The sequence below is a fragment of the Phyllostomus discolor genome, chromosome 6 (assembly GCF_004126475.2).
Source record: "Phyllostomus discolor isolate MPI-MPIP mPhyDis1 chromosome 6, mPhyDis1.pri.v3, whole genome shotgun sequence".
Taxonomy (NCBI): Eukaryota; Metazoa; Chordata; class Mammalia; order Chiroptera; family Phyllostomidae; genus Phyllostomus; species Phyllostomus discolor.
In genome coordinates, this window is record NC_040908.2 from 91,385,950 (window position 1) to 91,406,217 (window position 20,268).

Here is a 20,268-nt window from a genome sequence, read left to right on the forward strand (position 1 = left end):
GATCAGATTCTGAAGACTATGACAACTTCCAAAGAAACAACATTCTTTCCAGCACCCATAAACTGCCATGTTGTTGCTCACAATCCTGAGCCATCCTCTAATGACCAACACTCCAAGATGAAGAGCTTTCTCTTTGTAGTCGCTTTGTCCACAGGCATGAGGGGCCATGTAAAATGCTGTAGAGGAGCCTTGGTTGTTACCCACCCCAAACCAGATGTGTTGAAGTCTCAAGGAAACCTCTGTTTCCAGCCAGCTGAAATGCATTGTCTGAGGTGCAATTCTATCCTATTTGTTAATATTGTAATTAAACATATATTTTTGTTGCTTTGAAAAGCATCCGAAAAGCATAATTAATGGTAGCAGACAGTTTTAAAGAGACTAAAGCCCAGCATGTAACTCAGTGAGAAATATGTGAAAATATATTTTGAAATTTCAGCTAATATGCCATATACCTTATAAAACTATTGATTTTAAAATAAATTACTGCTTTTAATAATAATAACAGTGTCTTCAAGAGCTAAACAGGGATATTATGTCTCCTGGGAACAGGATAGAATATTGTTTCTTTCTCAAAACTGAATGGTAGTATGTATATGTTTATGTATGTGAAGGAATTTACACAATGCTGGTTGGCTAAAACTGCTGGGAAAGAGTAGTGCTATGTAAACCAACTGGCTCTTGCAGTATTGATAATTTGTAAATATATCTGTGAAACTTAATGTTCTACTTGTAGTTGGTTCTTGAACTTTGGGTGCATGTTAGAAACCCTAGAGAAGGTTAAAAGTCCCAATTCCCAAGCCTCATTCCAGATGCATTAAATTAGAATCTCTGTGAGTGAGATCCCAAACTGCAATTTTGAAACTCCCCAAGTTGATTCTAATGGTGTAGCCAAGAGTTTTATATTGTAACTCAGGAGTTTGTTGTTATTGTACTTTTATTCTCAAAGGTAAACTTGTATATACTATTTGTTTTTATGATATTAAGAAAAAAGTTATAGCTTATGAAAAAGGATAATAATTATTAATGTTTAATAACCAAACTCATTTTTAATTTCTTTTTTTGCTTAAATATATGGCAAATGCATTGCCTTTAATCTGAGAGATAGAACTTCTTAGACATTAAATGAACTAAATTTTCACTGAAGAAATTCAATTATCAACATTAAGCATGGATATCGTTATAATATATACCTTTTTCTCATAGAAGAAATTTGTTTTTATTAAGTAGTCTCTAATTGGAAAATGGTATACTTGCATATTTTAGTTTTAGTTTTTGTAAAATTGCAAAATAATGATTTCAATATCTAAAATTTTGTAGGTGATATTTGTTGACCACATGTATATTGTTTTCTTAAGAAATAATACTTTCATCTTCATAAAATTTCAAGTTACTTGACAGAAGAGAATAAAGTCTTTCACTCATTTGTATAACTTACAATGCCAAACAAACAAAACCACAGAAGAAAGAAGCTGTAAAATTTATAAACATGATACTTATGCTCTTTTTCTGTTTAAAAAAACGTCACTATAGTGATTATAGGCTCAGGCTGACAATCATAGATCCATGGTCTGGCATTTTTTAGCTAAGCCTGTATTGCACAAGGTAATTTAATAAAAATAGGCCTTCTGAAGGGAAACAGAAACCCCCCAAAATATGATAATATTGGAAAATGCTAATTTTGGAGAAAAGTGCTTTACACTTATCTTGTTTAAAATATTACCACTCAAAATTTTGTTTATCTTTAAATCCAAATAGACAATCTCTCACCAGAAATAAACCTATTTTTTTTCAGATATCTTGCTTTCTTTTTTAAAAAAGTCTATCTCACATCTGCTTCCAGCCAATAAATACTAATGAACTGGATTTACACTCCCAACTTAAACAAAAATCTGGACAAAGCATACAAACTCTCTGCCCACCACCCCCACCAGTTTTCATGACATTGGGCAATGGGAGACAGAGACAGGACAAAAATAAAATGAGACACGTGATTTCCCTGGCATATTGCCTTGGGAGATATCTGGGCTGTGGTGCAGGGAGGAGAAAACGAAGGAGCATTCAACAGTCGTCCTGAGGTGAAGAGATGGAGCTGAGAGTCTGGGGAGACTAAGGAGGCCAGAGGTCACAGACGGTTACCAGTGAGGAGACTGTTGCACGAACACTACCAGATAGCTTCTTAGAGACTGCCTGTATGCTCTGCAAGTACTAACTATTTTTGCATGTAAGAAAACTACCTGAGCCCAGTAGGGGGTAAAAACCTGAAGTGATTAGAGGAAAAAGTCCCTGGCATTCACATAGGACTTAGAAAACAATGCCTTTTCCCATCTGAAAGACTGGAAAGCCTCATAAATCATGGGCATTAGGTATAGTACTCAGAGGGTTCTTGCCTCAGTGGTATGGAATATTTAGCCCTACATGAAACATCGCTCAAGACTTCTTTAACAAATCTTAAAAAGCAAGACTTGAAAAGAACAAATTGTTTTTAAGTAACTCGATTGCATCTCACCACAAAGCTCAAGAATATTTATGAGTATAAAAATATCCAACACTCAACAAAGTCAAATTCATGCTATCTAACATCCAACCAAAAATTGTAAGGCATGCAGAAGAGCTGAAAAATATGACCCATAATGATGAGAAAATCTACCCAATCAATCAAACTGATACATAACTAAAACAGATATTAGAATTAGCAGATGAGAACATTTAACAGATTATGTAAACTATTTCATATGTTAGAAAGTTAATTTGATACCTGAAAAATGAAAAGAAATCCCAAACTAAACTAGAGAAGAAAATTACAATGTCTGAGATGAAAAATATATCAGATATGATTAACAAAAGATTATACATTACAGAAGAAAAGATTAGTAAATTTGAAGACATTGTAGCAGAAATTATCCAAAATAAACAGAGAGAGAGAAAAAATATTTTAAATGAACAGATCATCAGTGAACTGTGGAAATACTTCATGCATCCTAATAAATATGTAATTAGTGTCTCCAAGAGGGAGGGGTGGATAGAAAATATATTTGAAGAAAAATTGATTGAATTTTTCCAGATATGATGAAAACTATATGACCTACAGATCTAAAAAAAAAATGAACAAACTCCAAACACAAAACATGAAGGAAAATCATCAAAAGAAATCATGACTGAATTTTCAAAACTAGAGAGAAATAGAAAAATTTAAAGCAGCTGGAAGAAAAGAGGTAAAGATGCTCTTAGACTCACAATGGGATTATGTCCCAATAAATGCTTTGTAAGTTAAACATATTGTGAGTTGAAATCCATTGAATACACCCAACCTACCAAACATCATCCTTAGCCTAGCCTACTTTAATCATGCTTAGAACACAATGTAATATCAATCTAGAATTCCACAACCAGTAAAAATATTTCAGATATGAAGGCAAAATAAAGACTTTTTACAAACATACAAAGCTGAAAGAATTCATCACCAGTAGACCTACAATTTTAAAAAATTAAGGAAGTTTTTTTAGACAGAAGGAAAATGATACCAGGTGTAAATATGGGTCTAAACAAAAGACTGAAGATCACCTCAAATGGTGTCTTCAGTACCATACCCTGGACTTCTGCTGCTTGTCTCACCACTTCCTGAGCTGGAACATGAGGATGTTCCTGACCCAGCTTCACATTTTCTTTAAACAAGAAAAATACACATGACAAGACATGAAGAAGAACACAATGATAAGAACTTGGTCCCTGACCGGCCACGGGGAGCAGAGCTAGCTACCTAATAATCTGTGCCACTCACCTGGGAACTAAGAGGCTAATAAAAGTCTACAGTTTTAGGTGTCTGTATTTTAGGGTTTAACTGATAATGCATATTGACCTTTAAGTTATTTAAAACAATTGATTTTAAAGCTGTAAAAATGTGCCTTCTACATGAAGATCTTTAATGTACTTGGATTTTTTTTTTCCACATGAAGACACAGATGATCCAGAATATCTTAATGGAAATGCCATCTTTTTCTCACTAATCTGAAATGCCAACCCTGTCATTTGTCAATCACCTATGTATGCATGAAAGTCTTTCTTGCTATTTGTTTTATTAGTTTATGTCTCTATGCATCGATATCATGATATCTGTGTATTAACTAGATATGTTTATACAAAGACTTGATATCTTATAGGGCAAATATTTCAACTTTTCCTTCTTTCTCAAATGCACCTCAGCTCTTCCTAGCATATTCAATTTTTAAATGAATTTTAGAATGAGTTTTTAAGGAGTAGATGAAGAGGTTATTAGGACATCAGCTGGATCACATTGGTTTCAACCTGTCTTACTATTGGTGGATACACGCAGAAGGCTCCAGTCTGATGATGGCAGTTAGTCTAAGCTGTCTTCCTCACAGCTGTCACAGCAATAGCACATGGGAGCGAAGCACTGATACTGCCTGCCTAGTGGGCATCTAGGGGTTAGGGTTAGGGTCCTCCCGTTCTCCCAGAGTCACTCACATTCTCCTAGGAAAAAGGACAGCATCTTCCAGGTAGTCACCATTAGCTTTGGTTATTTTGGTATAGTTCATTGGATACAATTTCATTACTGTAATCTCATTTAAGTGTATAATAACTGCACATTGAGAGCTCCTTCAAGGCATGAACCAGACAGATATTTATCAGATTCTCAGAGAGTAAAATATACAGCACTTATTTACTCTTCAGGTTTTCAATCAACTGTTTTTGATGGAGTCAAGGGTTGAATTGTAACTTCATTTCAATTCTGTGTTGGGGAATTTAGGCAATTTATTCAGCACTCATCACTTACTACTGAGTGCCTACTTTACCCTCGGTACAGGGCTCGTGTTGAATATTCAGCAGTAATGAAATAGGTATGGATCCTTCTCTCATGGGAGAAATCCGATGCCAAAATAAAATAAACAGAAATAGATAAATATTTAATTGAGAATTGTATTTAATGATATGAAGGAAAATAGGGTAAGAATAAATAACTAGAAGAAGAATAATACGTTTTCTATGTTTAGAGCCTATCATGTATGAAACAAATGAAACCTGATTTAACTTATAACATAACTAGTTTTATGTAGCAAATTAAATGTAGTTTTTTCCTATAATAAATGTATTTATTTATTTATTCCACAACATCCATGTTCGTGCAGATAGTGGGCCAACAAAAATGACGAGGATCTTTGAGGAGTTCATAGTTGAATGGTTTTTATAATTAGCAGTACTTCCCATTAAAATACTTGCACACCCAATGAAAACATATATATTTTTTTCTTTTTTAATTTTAGATGAGGATAGGCATTCACTCAGGCTCCGTGCTGGCTGGAGTTGTTGGGGTAAGAATGCCCCGATATTGCCTGTTTGGAAATAATGTCACTCTGGCAAGCAAATTCGAATCAGGAAGTCACCCTCGGCGCATCAATGTCAGCCCAACCACTTACCAGTAAGTATTCTCTGACCCCCCCCCCCCCCCCTTGTCTTTGGCACTGCCTTGAATTGATATCCTGTCATTTGTAAGCCCCTGTTCTTTTTCTTTGTTCTGTTGTTATCTAAGACAATGTGAGTAGATCTGCCCAGTCTGAAAAGCAGCAATTATGACACAATAGTTATATTTGCATCCTGAGAGAGTTCAGGGCAAACATGACTTGACTGAGAGGTAAATACAGGTTGGTCATTTCCTGCAGTCTCTGTGCTTCTGAGGTAGATCTGTTTAAAATGTAGAGGAGCAAATTAAAGGGTCCACACTGCACTAGAAATCCTAGTATTTTCAAAATGTTTCTCAATATTTATGAAAATCAAAAGAATAAGATAGAGGTTATTGGTCTTCTTTTTTTCTTTTGAATAATGAATATAAATAAGGACTCTCTCAAATGAAATATACACTGGGTACAGAGTAAAACTTCAACCCTATTTATTATAAAGGTCTTACCTGACAACTCCACACATTTTTGACAGCTGAATTCACCCTTATTTTGCGGCTGGTAGATGGCATCTCACCCAGTTACACGTGAGCAGCGACCACATCTGCTTGGCTAATCATTCTATATCCAGAACCTACAACAATGTTTAGCACATCATAAGCCTTCTATAAATATTTACTGAATTAATGAGTAAATGCATTAACAAGATGGGCTTCTCTAGAATAACAAAACAGTATGACTGTCTCGCCCCGTTAGACTTTGGCTTTCTGCTAGGTATTGTGTGCAAGCTCTTTAATTAGTGCATCATTCAGACAACTTAGAAATTATTGTAAAACCATAATGTAAAAATAGAGATTACTGACATTTTTATTAACATGGCTACGAAAACACCCTCAAGCAGAAAATCTGAATATAAAAGTAACAAAATTTGATTATAAGAATAAACAATATGCTGATACTTTGAAGTTTTTGGTAGCACAATTCTATAGAGGGAAGTTAAAACTTTTCATATGATGTTTTCCAGACCATCTGGATTTCCAGAATCCTGAGGAGCAGATGAGCAAGGAGATTGAAATTACAAATATAAAATAAGAGAAAGCTGCTTGTGAACTACCTGTCATTTTTAAGGTCTTTTTATAGGGTTTGCCTTTTAAAAGTTTCTTCCAATTTTCTTACACAATTTGGGCCATATTATAGATGATCAGACAATAATTTCTATATTAAGTTGAATTTTAGAAGCTTCTCTAACTTGGTGATTCTGACACTGTGCTAGACCATGAATTTAGGAAAAGTTTCTGAAGACCAACTACCTCATCTATATCCTCTTACCACAGTTATGATGTTTCTCGTCACAGTACTTGTACTTATGTTTCATGTCTGTGCAACACAGTGTATATTTACATCTGCTATGGAAACTCAATTTTTAAAAGTAATGTGTGAAGTATAAATAACTGTATTAGGAGTTCACCCCCGAGCTTCGCCATCACAGCTTTAGCTGACTTTGTTTATAGGAGACCATCAAAGGAAACCCCACAGCCACACCAGGGTTTGTGCGCTGGGTGCTGTCTCTGAGTTTTCATAATCTTTTTCACATTAATTGAGTTTGTGATTATTTTTAATCAATAGGCCTGAAGAATTGAATCATTTCAAGCACTGCAGGTGTTGGAGCATTTTGTTCTGTTTTGTCTGCTCTCCCCCTCCCCCAAAACAAAACAAAAATGGAGCAAAGATAGACACACTGAGCTGCTGTGTAGGGACAGTTTCTCTTATTGACACCAAGTCGTCTAATTCCTACTGATGTTTTATAAACATATTTGTACATTTAGTCTATTCTCAAATAACCCTTTTCTCTTCTCTTTCTCTGTGTTCCTCCCTCATTTTCTTCTTTTAACAAATACTTGTTGAGTACCTACTATATTCCAAGCACTGTGATATGCACTAATGTTATAACTCTGAACCTCATCAATATGAAATATGGTCTCTGGCCTCCTGAAGGAGACCATAGACTAAATGCTAGATGTATCAAAGCAAACAATTAATTAAATAGACTAGTTCTGAGATCAAGAGACCCTGATTAGAGTATTAAAGCAGGAGAAGGAATGGATTAAAATGAGGATGAAGAGATCAAGTGAAGTCAGACCAGCCAATGCTGATTAGTCAAGGGGTTTCAACCTAACCCTAAGAGAAACCAATGACATTGAAGAATTTTAAGCAGAAGAGTGACTTGACCAGATTTGTACTTTAAAAAGATCACTAAAGTTGTAGAAAGAACAGATTAGGAGGGGGGAGGAGTTGCAAATTAGTAATTGGGAGCAGGTAATCTTATCCTTCAGTTTTTGATAGAAGCACAGCTGATATATGAGACCCTAGAGTCTCAATCATTTGCTTTTAACTTGTCTTCCCATGCTAGAGAAGAGTGGTTGGACCAGTGACTCTTAACCATTCAATCTGGGATGCCATGAAAAACACCTTGGCTCCTGGTTAAGTTTATAGCAAATTAAATATAGGTATATGATTTTGGTGTATCTGAGTTTTCAGATTCTGAATCTTTTTCTGCTTAAGTACTTTCTATTTGTGTCATCCACCCCAATCTATACAGTTCAGCTGTATAATTGTTACATTCGTCACTGCACAGGTGATCTATGAACCCGCAGGTGTAGAGTGTACATTAGGACGTTCACAGTGAAAGCCAGGATTGATGTCTGAAGGATGTGCTCTAATAGGAGACAAAATTGCACTTTCTTAGAGCAAGTCAGAATTTGTGAAATAAAACTAAGTTTTAAGCTCATAAGAGCTCAAAATTTTTAATTTTTTCACCTGAATTAAACCCTGTAGAATGTCCAATATTGTCTGGTCATCTTGAAAACTTCAGAGTATATTGAATTTATTGTTAGTAAGACTATATGATTATCATACATTTTGAGAGTGTGAATTATTTGGATATTATGATAAATTTAAATAATTTCATGAATAATTTATTCCAAATACATCTTGCTTAATATATTTAAGTAGCTGATTTTTTTAAAACTTTATAAATATTTTAAGTGCTAAAAATTATAAGAAATAATACCCTTCATCTCAACACTGGTTTAATACTTCATTTTATTTACTTCAGTTATTACTTACTAAAATAAATTATACATGTCCTTCAGAACTTTCCTCCCTTTTATTGTGAAAAATACCCTAATGAATTGGTGTGTTTCAAAGTCTGGTGTTTTATTTTTTATTTTTTAAAAGATTTTATTTATTTAGTTTTAGAGAGGGTGGAGGGGGGGAGAAAGAGGAGAGAAACATCAATGTGTGGTTGCCTCTCACACGCACCCAACTTGGGACCTGTACTGAAACCCAGGCATATGCCCTGACTGGGAATTGAACCAGTAACTCTTTGGTTTTGTAGGCCTGCATTCAATCCACTGAGCTACGCCAGCAAGGGCCAAAGTCTGGTGTTTTATACATTAATTTTCTCATATATTTACACATAAAAATACAATTTTATTTTACATGTTTTAATCCATATGATATGTTACTGTGTGAACCTTTCTCTAACTTCATAAAATTTTATACTTTAAGATCTATCCATGCTGAGACATATACCTGTAGCTAAACGTTTTAGTTACTGTAAAACAGTTCAGTATATGACTACACCATATTTTAATTTTACTTATCTATACTTCTATTGATGAACACATAGCATTTTTTGTAATTTTTAATTATCATGAAGTGTGTTCCCATGAACATTATTTACCTGCTATTATATAAGTTAGCTATTTTACATTTCATATGATATGAATAACTGAGTTTCCTATAGATTATTATAATTGAAATAGTCAGATATTATTTATGTTAAAATTCATTTGGACATGAGGAATAAAGATTTTTAAATGAGGGCCATGACTTTCATATGATGATCTTCATTTTTCCAGACTTAGTGTGTGAGTCATCTTATTGCATGCGGTAATGCACAAGAACTATTTCCTCTTTACCTAGAGCAGTTTATTGCTAGTTCAGTTTCTGGAACAAAAGAAATCTTTAATGAGTTCTGATTTTTTTATGTTTGATGTTTTTATTTCTGCCCAAAGAATGTAATACTTACCCATTTTTCTTCCCACTCATCCAAATTTAAAAATAATACACACGTTACAAACAATTGTCTTTTAACATCAAGCTACTGATCTGTGAAATTGAAGTAATTGCTTTTACTATGGACAGTTTCACCAGATTTGGAAATGGTGTGAATAATCAAATGATTTGCCTGAGCAAATTATTAATTGTAATTTCTTGCCACATACAAACTGAAAATGTAGAAAGACTGTCTAATTACTTTGATACAAAGTTTTCCTGATACTTTAAACATTTTTGCTTTTTCATTTTACATTTGATCTATCTCTGGACGTTTTGGAATGCCTATTTTTCATTCACTGTGAAAGACCCCTTCTGTTAAAACCAAGTTGCCAACCAAGCACTTCTATATAAACAGCTCACTGTATCAGAGGATGTACAACTGAGCAGGATAGGGTGGCGGTTAAGTACAGAAGCTCTAGAACAAGACTTCTTAGGTTGGAATCCAGCCTTTAAAACGTATTGTCTGTGAAATTTAACAACTTAATTTCCTTGAGCCCAGTTTTCTCATCTTTAAAATTGGTACCTATTCGGAAGTTTACTGTTAGGATTGAATATGATATGTATAAAGCTCCTAATACTTGAAACACATAGAGATTCATTTATTGCTTCATCTTGTTTTTCCCATGAAGGAACAGACTATCTTGTCCTGCACTTGAGTCTCACACTTAATAAGTGTAGCCATGCTGAATGATGTGTAATAACTGTTATTACACACCTCATCTGGCAATCCCAAAGATGCAGGTTTGGTAATTTGGGCAAAGTTTTTATTAGCTAAGGTTTCTTACTGATAACTAAATTATAATTGTGTGATAAAAACTGTTTTCTTGGCAAATCACCAAATTTAAGGAAGGACACGTAATTATATATATATTAATTAGATCACCATAAACTTGTGGCTTAAATGACAAAAATTTATTATTTTACAGTTTTGTAGGGTAGAAGTCTGATATGGGTCTCCCTGGACTAAAATCAGTTTGTCATCAGGGCTGCACTCTTTCATCTGTCTTCTTGCCTTTTCTGGCTTTCAGAGGCCGCCACAGCCTAGGTTCACGGCTTCCTTCCTTTCATTACAGCGCCAGCAGTGTTGCATCTCTCTGACACTGCTTCCATTGCCACATCTCTTTTTCTGACTCTTCTTCCTTTTTTTCTACTCTTAGGGACTCTGTGATTGCATTGAGTCCATTGGACAATCCAAGATAATTTCTTTTTTAAAGTCAGCTGATTGGCATCCTTACTCCATCTTTGCTAACAAGTTCTAGGGATTCTGAAGTAGACATTTTTTTAGAGAATAGGATAATATTCCGCTTACAACAGTGGAAGATCTGAGGACTAAAATCAACCTGGAACTATAGTACCAACACTACTCACACTTTGCACTTAGCCACTCCCTTATCCTGCTCCACTGTACATCCTGGATATGATGAACTGTTTATGTAGCAGTGGTCAAAAGACGTTTTGGTTTAAATAGACATTTCACTTTCACTGTGAATGAAAAATAGGCATTCTGAAGAGTCCAGAAATAGATCAACTATAAAATGAAAAAAGGAAAGCAAGCCTGTGAGTTAAGCATACCTTTGAATGAATATATTATAAAGAAAATCTGGGCAGAAAAGAACTTCTGCAAGGTGGGTGCTCTGCCTTCTAAAGCATTGTTACTGGGAGTAAAGATCTAGGTTCCTGAAAAGGGAAACCTGCTACAGAACAGTCCTAGTCATTTTGTGCTGCCGTTACATAGAACTATAGACGGGTTACTTTCAGACAACAGAAATACATTTCTAGCAGTTGTGGAGGCTGGAAATTGGGAATCACAGTGCCAGCATGACTGGGGTCTAGCGCAAGCCCTCTTATGGTTTGCAGATGCTCAACTTTTCTCTGTTTGCTCATGAAGGGGAAAGAGAGGAAGCAAGCTTTCAAATGACTCCTATAAGGGCACTAATTCTATCCATGAGGGCCCCACCCTTATGACTGCATCTAATTGTAACTGTCACCCACAGGCCCCACCTTTAATACCATACCATGTTGAGAGGTAGAGTTTCAACAAATGAATTTTGAGAAGACACAGAGATTAAGTCCATACCAGTGACTGAATTATATTTCTATATTTAAGAAGTGGGAGAATCCTTGCCTTAAGGAGGAGATTTAGGAACAGTCCTGAGAAACAAGGAGTATTTATAAAGATGACTATAATCCTCTCACTTTGCAGTCTGCCCTCAGATGGAGCTGCCTATATATAATCTATTAAAAAGCTGGGCATACAAGAAGTTGTAATATTTAACTTACAGCTATCTTTAGACCATGAGCACCAAGCTTAAAACTCCGAAAACAGCAGTGTGTGTTCTAGTGTTTTGTATATGAGTATCTATCCTAGGAGTCAGGAGAACTGAATCTTATCTTGGTTCAGACACTAACTTGCTGTGTTGCTCAGCTTGGTCTCCTCATATCTACAATGAAGAAGACGGAGGTGATCTCCAAAATACCTTTTATCTCTAAAATGTCATGATAGTAATAGCAAATGTTTATTGAATTATTTTCTCTAAGCAGTTTATCCACATTACCTGATTTAATCTTCACAGCAAGCCTGTGAGTTAAGGATTGTTATTATCTTCACTTTTCAGAGAAGAAACTGAGATTTTGGAAGGTCCGATAGGCCACCTGTAACACACAGAATTCAGATTCATAGCTGAATCTGAAGCCTGAGTTCTTAATCATAGCCAATTAGCTTTACTCTAAAGCCTGAGTTCTTAATCATAGCCAATTAGCTTTTTGGATCCATAACTAATGGTAAGGAACAATAATTCTGAATATAATTTGCCTTGATGTGAGGGTTTCTCTGTAAGAGAATGGTGAAAAGAGCAGTAGGAGCAAGCTGGGATTGGAGCAAAGGAGGTTCTGTTTCCACTTGCAGGACATTTGGTCCTTTTCAAAATCCATGTAGACATTTGTCCATGCCACATCATCTACCTAACCCCATGTACAATTGCCAGTGAGGTTACTGAAGCAAGAAGGGTTATCATTGGCAAACCAACCACAACACAATTATTGAACTAATAAAACATGATAGTATTTAAAACAAATTTTAAAAAAGATTTTATTTATTTATTTTTAGAGAGGGAAGGGAGAGGAGAGAGAGAGAGAGAAACATCAATGTGCGGTTGCTGGGGGCCATGGCCTGCAACCTAGGCATGTGCCCTGACTGGGAATCGAACCTGCGATGCCTGGTTTGCAGCCCCGCGCTCAATCCACTGAGCTGTGCCAGCCAGGGCACATGATAGTATTTTTATGTATTAATCCTATAAACGGAAAGTGTCAATAGATGTTATAGATTATTTGAACCCAGGGACGTTTTCTAAGCATGGATATTTTTGACAGGACCAAATTTCCTCTAATCTCTTTTTCTGTCTCAGTACATATAAGAATGACCAGCTTGCACTTCTGCCAGCCTGGAGTTCTTTCCTACTCAGGGAAAGAAAGAAGAGGTATGGTCTTCCTAAAATATTTACTTGGTGTCTTCATATTTCTAACCATATCAGTATCCATATCTATGGATCTAAACATGAGTGGATATGACAAAGCTATGGCGAATAGAGGCTTCCAAGTTAAAGAAAAAACTGTCTTGTTTCTGTGAGACTAAACCATTTTGTGTCTAGTGTATGTAAGTCACTGCGAACACAGGCTTACCATTCAGAATTTTACTTTATAAGCAATTTGGAGGAAAGCATGTTTCTAGCATACTGAGATATGCATGGAATAATTGAAGAAACAGGAAGTCACTAGGGTATATTCTTCTTTACACATAAAAGTTACTTATTAACACAAGTTAAAAACACCAGTTGGAAAACCTGCTTCTATTCTTTTGTCAATATGATTTTATATATGACTGAGATACTATATTATAAATAGTTACTCTCCTTCCTGTAGGTACTTAATGTGGGAAAAGACATTCAACAAACTTCAGGAAATTAATTAGTAGTTACCTCTAGCCTCATGTTTTTTTAAGAAATCAAAATGCTCATATGCACTAGTGATTTGATATTTAAAGAAGATAAAAAACATTTGGGCAGATGAAAAAACTGTTCAACTGATGTTTTAAATGACTTTATTGATTATCTTATGCATTATAGAAGCATCAAAATAGTAAATGCTATATTTTATAAAAGAAAAAAATAAGACAAATGACTTAATAATTTTCCCAAAAGGAAAACTTGAGCTGTGTCTCAAGAATTATATTTCTGTTTTTCTAATTACAGACAACAACATTAATATCTCACTTTTAAATATGCCAATATAAGTCATGTCTAGCAAAACTGAGTAAAATATTTTACTCATTTAGAAATTTTTATCCTGCTCTTTCTTCCTTTGTCTCCCTGCTGTATCAAATAGCATTTTTTCCACAGAAAATGTAATTCTAAACATTGGAAATCATAAGCCTTCCTAATTTTAAAACATAATCTGGCCTAGTTTTTCAACCTTTAGAATATCCCACCTCAGTCAGTCCATGCAATCATATTTTTATTATTTCATAGATATGAAATGAACCAGTGTCTCTGACAATTGTGACATTGTTTTCTTTATGGTTTGGTTGATTATTTGGCATAGGTTTGCCCGATATGATTAGGCTAAGATTGAATGTAGGAGTATTGCTGGTTCTATATTAGGACACATTCCTTATGTACGAGGGTGTTTCTTTTTTTCCCATGACAGTAATGCTAGAAAGTTAACTACCTAGTTTAGGTTTCAGAATTCAAAAGCACAGATCTGATTCATGTCAATAGTTCTTATATTATGACATTATTAATTTCATACATAAAAAGGAATTTTTATGAAGTATAAATAATATCTATTTTATTGGCCATAAATAGTATATTTATAAATAATGCCAAGTTCAAGTAAATTCTCCACATTATCTAAATTACTGTGAAGTGAAAATTAGTTACCAAAATAATTGAGCATAATCTAAAGCAAAAGGGAAAACCAACCCATATTTCCCGTTTTCTTTCTTCCTTAAAAAATGCACCATTTCAGGTAATGTGAAGGTCAATGTTTACTTTGCAATTAACAAACAATAAAGAACACTTTCTGATTTTTTTAGGTGTTTACATTTCAGCTTGAAGGCTAAATAGAAAAGTAACTTTTAGACATTTCTTGGCTATGGAATCAATTCAAGTAAAATCTGATTTAGAAATTCAAGGTAGAGCACAGGTGAGTGTGGCTGAGCTGTTGGGGTAGGGTGTAGCGTGTAAGTAAGTCTTGGAGTTAGCGTGCTTATGGGTTTGTTGACATATTTTTGTTTGTGCACCCACATGTGTGCTCTTGAAGAAAGAAGTTTTTTTCTGATACTCTTACTCGATATCCAAAGTGGTGGTAATTAAGAGCACATTAGGAACTGCTGCTGGCTGACTAAACAAATGACCAATACAAGATACTGGGAGACTGTAGCTCATATTACTTCTGCCACTAATTAGTTTATGACCCTAGATAAATTACATGAATAACCACCTCCTATTTCCTTCTGAGTAAGAAATAACAATTTGGTCTAGATTATTTACAAATTTTACACTAAATCCTGGAACAGAAAAAGGACATCAATGGAAAAGCCATGAAATTCGAATAAAACCTGTAATTTAGTTAATAATAGTATGCTTTTTATTAATTTCTTAGTTTTGACAAATGTGCCAGGGTTATAGAATATTACTATTCTATAGGGTTATAGACAAATGTGCCAGGGTTATAGAATGTTACTATTAAGGAAAACCACGTTAAGAATTTAGGGGAACTGAGCTGAACTTAATGCTTCTGTAAATCTGAAATTATTTTAAAATAAAATGTTTATTTAAAAGATTACTGTTTTAGATGTTAAAACAGATAATAGTGGATCTTATGTGCTATTGGAGACCCATTAAATGTTTTTAAGTCTGGAAACAACATGGTGAAAGGAAAACATTGGGGAGCGATATCCCCTGGGGAACAGAATAAGGAAAACTAGAAGACATATGACCATTACGAGGAGACAGTGTAAGTAGAAGAAAACACATGAATTATGAGCATCCTTAGGAAATGGTTACAGGCCTGACTGGGCAAAGACACACAGCCATTCTAAGTACTGTGTGCTCACCCGTGAGCCTGGAAACTAGAAAGCCATTTTCACTGTTACTTATTTTTAAAAATCACAATCCCTATGAACTTACCTTTTTCTTTTAAAATACTTACTTTTCAGTTAATATGTAATCAGACTTCTAAATCATTTTCTCTTTCTTTTTCTCATTTATGCACATTGTTTTTAAAAGGAATTGGCAACAGTTTATATTATAATTGATATAAATTATATCATTTACATAATTATATATAGTGACAATATATCATATATTGTATTAGATTGTTTCATATTGTATTCTTTTTTAAATTTTTATTTATTTATTTTCAGAGAGGGAAGGGAGGGAGAGAGACAGAGGGAGAGAAACATCAATGTGCGGTTGCTGGGGGTCATGGCCTGCAACCCAGGCATGTGCCCTGACTGGGAATCGAACCTGTGACACTTTGGTTTACAGCCTGAGCTCAATCCACTGAGCTATGCCAGTCAGGAGATTGTTTCATACTGTATTCTTATATTAACTAATGAGTATGTTGTAGTTTCCTTCACAATTAAGTAGCCTACCTTCCAGAAAAAAAAAGATCATGAATTGTATTATGACAAAACATTTTAATATCTAATTATTTTATGATAGAGTATGTTTGGAGAAGTCCTTTAGAGAGTTGAAAGTGATCTCAGCTGGGATTTAATATATTTTTTGATTAAAAAGTTTTAATACAGTTGACATTCAATATTATATTAGTTTCAGGTATGCAGTATAGTGGTTAGACATTTATTTAACTTGCTGAGTGGCTCCCCCTGACACAGACTGAATCTTTTGTCAATCAGTTCCTCTCCATCTTGTGCGTTAACACTGTGGCACTAGGAGAAATTTCTGCTTTAAAGGCTATGCTAAAGAATCATTGTCATGGCCCTGATTAAAGATTCTCATGCATTAGTCTCTCACTACTGAATCAAAATTGCTCTATAATCAGCTTTTATGATATTGACCAACAGAGCACTGTCTAGGCTAATTCTAAATACAGAATGCACAATTTCTTGATTCTGGTTCTAAACTTACTTATAATGAAATCAATGAAGGATTTTCCATTTCTAAAAATAAATGTGGGAGGTGGGGTGGGTAGGGAAGGGGAGAGTAGTGGGGATAAAATGGGGACAACTGTAATTGAACAACAATAAAAAAGAACAGATACAAAAAATTAAAATAAAATAAGAATAAGTGTGCATATTTTCATCTTTTCACTCTGTCCTTTGTCTTTTCTATAGGAAGATCAGCATGGTGATGACCTTGTGTTTAAGAAAGAATGTTGATTAGAGTAGTGAAAAAAATGTAAGGCATTATTTAATTTACCACAAATGATTAGAGTTATCTTTTCTAATGCCTCATTTGTCATCTATTTTTCAAGTTCTGTCTGTTGACATGTAAAAATTTTGAGTGAATGATTTGAATTTTAAATTTGTTTGGTATTTAGTCTGTTAAATGGAATTGTGGGGCTGTTAAAAGTCAAAATTGACAATACCCACATAAACCAGTGGTGTGGAATCATTTTTAGCTATTCAGCATTCTACAGTTCGAGCATTTAAGAGGCATTGATTTTGATGCTCGAATAGACAGAATGTGCCCTTTGTAGCAAGCACCAGACCTGTAGACTATGGCATCCATAGTTGGCCGCTTTGCCATTGACAATGAATTCAGGGCAGTTGCAGAAGGAAGTGAGCTATGGGGCAACAGCAGTGCGAGGCTTTTTGCCTTAAAATTTTCAGAATACGTGTAAGGAAAGGATCCCTTTTTGAAGACTCATGTATTAACCTGAATTTTAAAATGCAGAAAATGACAGTCTTATAAAACTGCGACCAAATCTGCAGCTTAAAATATCTGTAAACTTAAAATGCATAAAATTTTGGTAAAATTCTTCTTCTATTTCATAGTGAGCTACATTCTTACTTTCTTTGTTTGGACAGGAGTGTTATTTCCAGAGAATAAATCACTGAATTTCAAGGGGTTTTCTGCTGACTAGCTGACTAAATAACTGGCTGCATCGGCCTCGCTTCCAACTGCATCAGGCACTGGTGCAGTGAAGCACAAAGCAGAGATGCAGAGCAGAATGCCTTCCTGTTTGCACTCGAGTAAGAAGGGGGTGAATAAAAAAATTCAAGAAACTGCAGAACACTTACAAAACACAAGAATCTTCATCTTTTAAAATTTTTCAGAATCGTCATCCTTCTGTAACACTCAGAGATATAGCATTTAATGTTATTATGGATTCTAAATGCATTCCTTAGCAAAAAGGTATTCAGATGATTAATTAGTAACAGCAAAAACTTCTGACTTAACACAGGAGATTTAACACCTGAGTTTCTCATAAATCTCCTCTGAAACAGTAGTAAAATGATAATAAAGAAATAAAAGAAATGTAGCCCCTTTCCAGTATGTAATATGAAGAATGGGGAAAAGAAAAAACAATGGAAGAGAGCACCATGGAAAGTACAGACATGAGCGGTACTTGCTTAGGGCAGAGGAAGAAGCTAAAGTTTTGGGTACTACAGAAAAAGATACAGATAGAAGCAATCTAAATAGCAACAGAGGGAGGGAGGGAGAGAGAGAGAGAGACTAATTAGAGGATTAATCTACAAGGTCCAAAATATGACAGAGAAAATTCCAGAAGATGTACAGGAAGTAGAGACCACTCCAGGTATTTCAAGCAGAAAGAAATTCAGTAAAGCAATGATGTGTTTATACAATCAATGGAAAGGATAAACAGGTTCTAAGCTGGATATCTTAAAATGATGCATCCAACATATAAACTGACCAGTTAGGCAAGCCACCACTGAGCTGTAGTGGTCTAGGTCTGGATCCATAGCCATTGCCATGCCAACCTCTTAAACATCAGAAAGCTGAAAAATGAATACCTAAATATATATCCCAGTGACTAGGAAGGTAGGTGAAAAAGCCACCAATATTGAGCCATTCTCTCCACATTCCAGAAGCTAGAAATTGGATCCTTGTTCTGCAAAATTCTAATCTTGATAACCAGTGTTAATAGTCACTTGCTAAAGGAAAATGGTATCAACTTCCCTTTTGCCAGCCAAATACTGGGGAAATGAATCTAATTGTAGGAAACTAATAATCACTCAGAACCTTAGTTCAAGAGAAATTGGAAATAGTTCCTGCTGAGTAGCCATGTGTTTATCTGAACACTTTTTATCAGAGGTGTCAAACTCATTTTCACCGGGGGCCATGTCAGTCTCTCTGTTGCCTTCAAAGGGCTGAATGTAATTGTAGGACTGTATAAATGTAACTACTCCTTAACAGTTAAGAGAGAGTTTGGTGCTGCTGCCAGGTAGAAACAAGGTGCTGGCCGGATAAAACAAGGTGGAAGGCCGGATTTGGCTTGCAGGCCTTGTGTTTGCCACCTGTGTTCTATATTGAATCAAGGATACTCTACACTCAGGTAGGTTAATAAAGGCGGATTTAGTGGGAGTCTACACACTGAACATTGAGATTTGCAGCCCCTTTCCTCCAGCCCCCTTTCAGAAAGCCAGAAGCCAGGGTAGTCTTACAGGCACAAACAGAACATTGTTATTTGAGCTAATTGGTCCAAGGGTCGAGCACTAAATATGCAGATATTTAGGAGCCCAAATGAAATGGTCAGAGGAAAGCCACAATTCCACAAAATCTTGCCACACAAAAAGCTTCCAATCCCATTTTAATGCCTCACACTTAAATAAAAAGAGACTGGCAGGTATATTAGTCATTTGGTGAATGCCTTTAGCATGAAAGACCAAAATAAACAAGCACACAATACTACTCCCCACCCTCACTTCCCAACACCAACGAGAATTGGTTTAGTGAAAACAGGAAAATGGGAAGGCACTCAACGGCCCAGTGAGTAAGAGAGCAGCCTCATTTCCTCAGTGGTGAGGGGGCAGATCCATAAACTCCAGGGTTTCCAGCTTCCCCGAATGCCTGAGGGCAGTTATTGGTCCAAGGCAGCAGTGAATTTTCGTCTTGAAAATCAATTTGTAGAAAAAACTCTGTTGAGAGGAGAAAGGGTGACAGCAGGTAAATTAGGATTTGTGTGGTTGCTCAAAATCCCAGGTTGTATGTCAACCAGCTGGGGATTACAACTGGGAATTAATTTAGATTTATGTAGAAGGTAAGCTTCTGTATCAGTCCTGAGTTGCTGAAGAGATAGATTATTAGGCAGAGCTTTAAAGCCAGTCCTGGGACTTGGATTTAATAAAGCATTTCAGAGGGGATCAGAGGTTCCTGGGGTGTTTGGTGTCTAAATTCCTAATCCTTGCATACATATGTGATCATTTCAGCACCATGATTCACATCACCTCCAGGCGACTGTGTGAACACCTCTCCTGACCTCCTGCACAGACCCACCAGTCACTCATTCAGCTATTCCCATCAGCAGTCATGTGGGTGTTGCACTTTGAGGTTTGCATATACAAGTAAAGGGACTGCTAAATCCTGGATGTCACAGGAGTTTGGACCAATTTATCCTTACGTGTTAATTTTAATATTGAAAGGTAAAATTGTATTTAACTTATTGATACCAAAATGTTCATTTGGAAAAAGAATATAACCATATAAAAATGTATTGTCTCTGCAATTTTTTAGTGTGGTATATCTGAGAT

At 35.4% G+C, this 20,268-nt stretch overlaps 1 protein-coding gene across 1 annotated transcript in view; it reads left to right on the forward strand.

The window, feature by feature from the left end:
• The window catches only part of GUCY1A2 (guanylate cyclase 1 soluble subunit alpha 2), a 328,461-nt gene that overhangs the window by 289,867 nt on the left and 18,326 nt on the right, over positions 1-20,268 (forward strand). Inside the window, exon 7 of the mRNA XM_028516054.2 lies at positions 5,280-5,434. Coding sequence (XP_028371855.1) covers positions 5,280-5,434 — 155 coding nt within the window. The remainder of the gene's footprint in view (positions 1-5,279; positions 5,435-20,268) is intronic.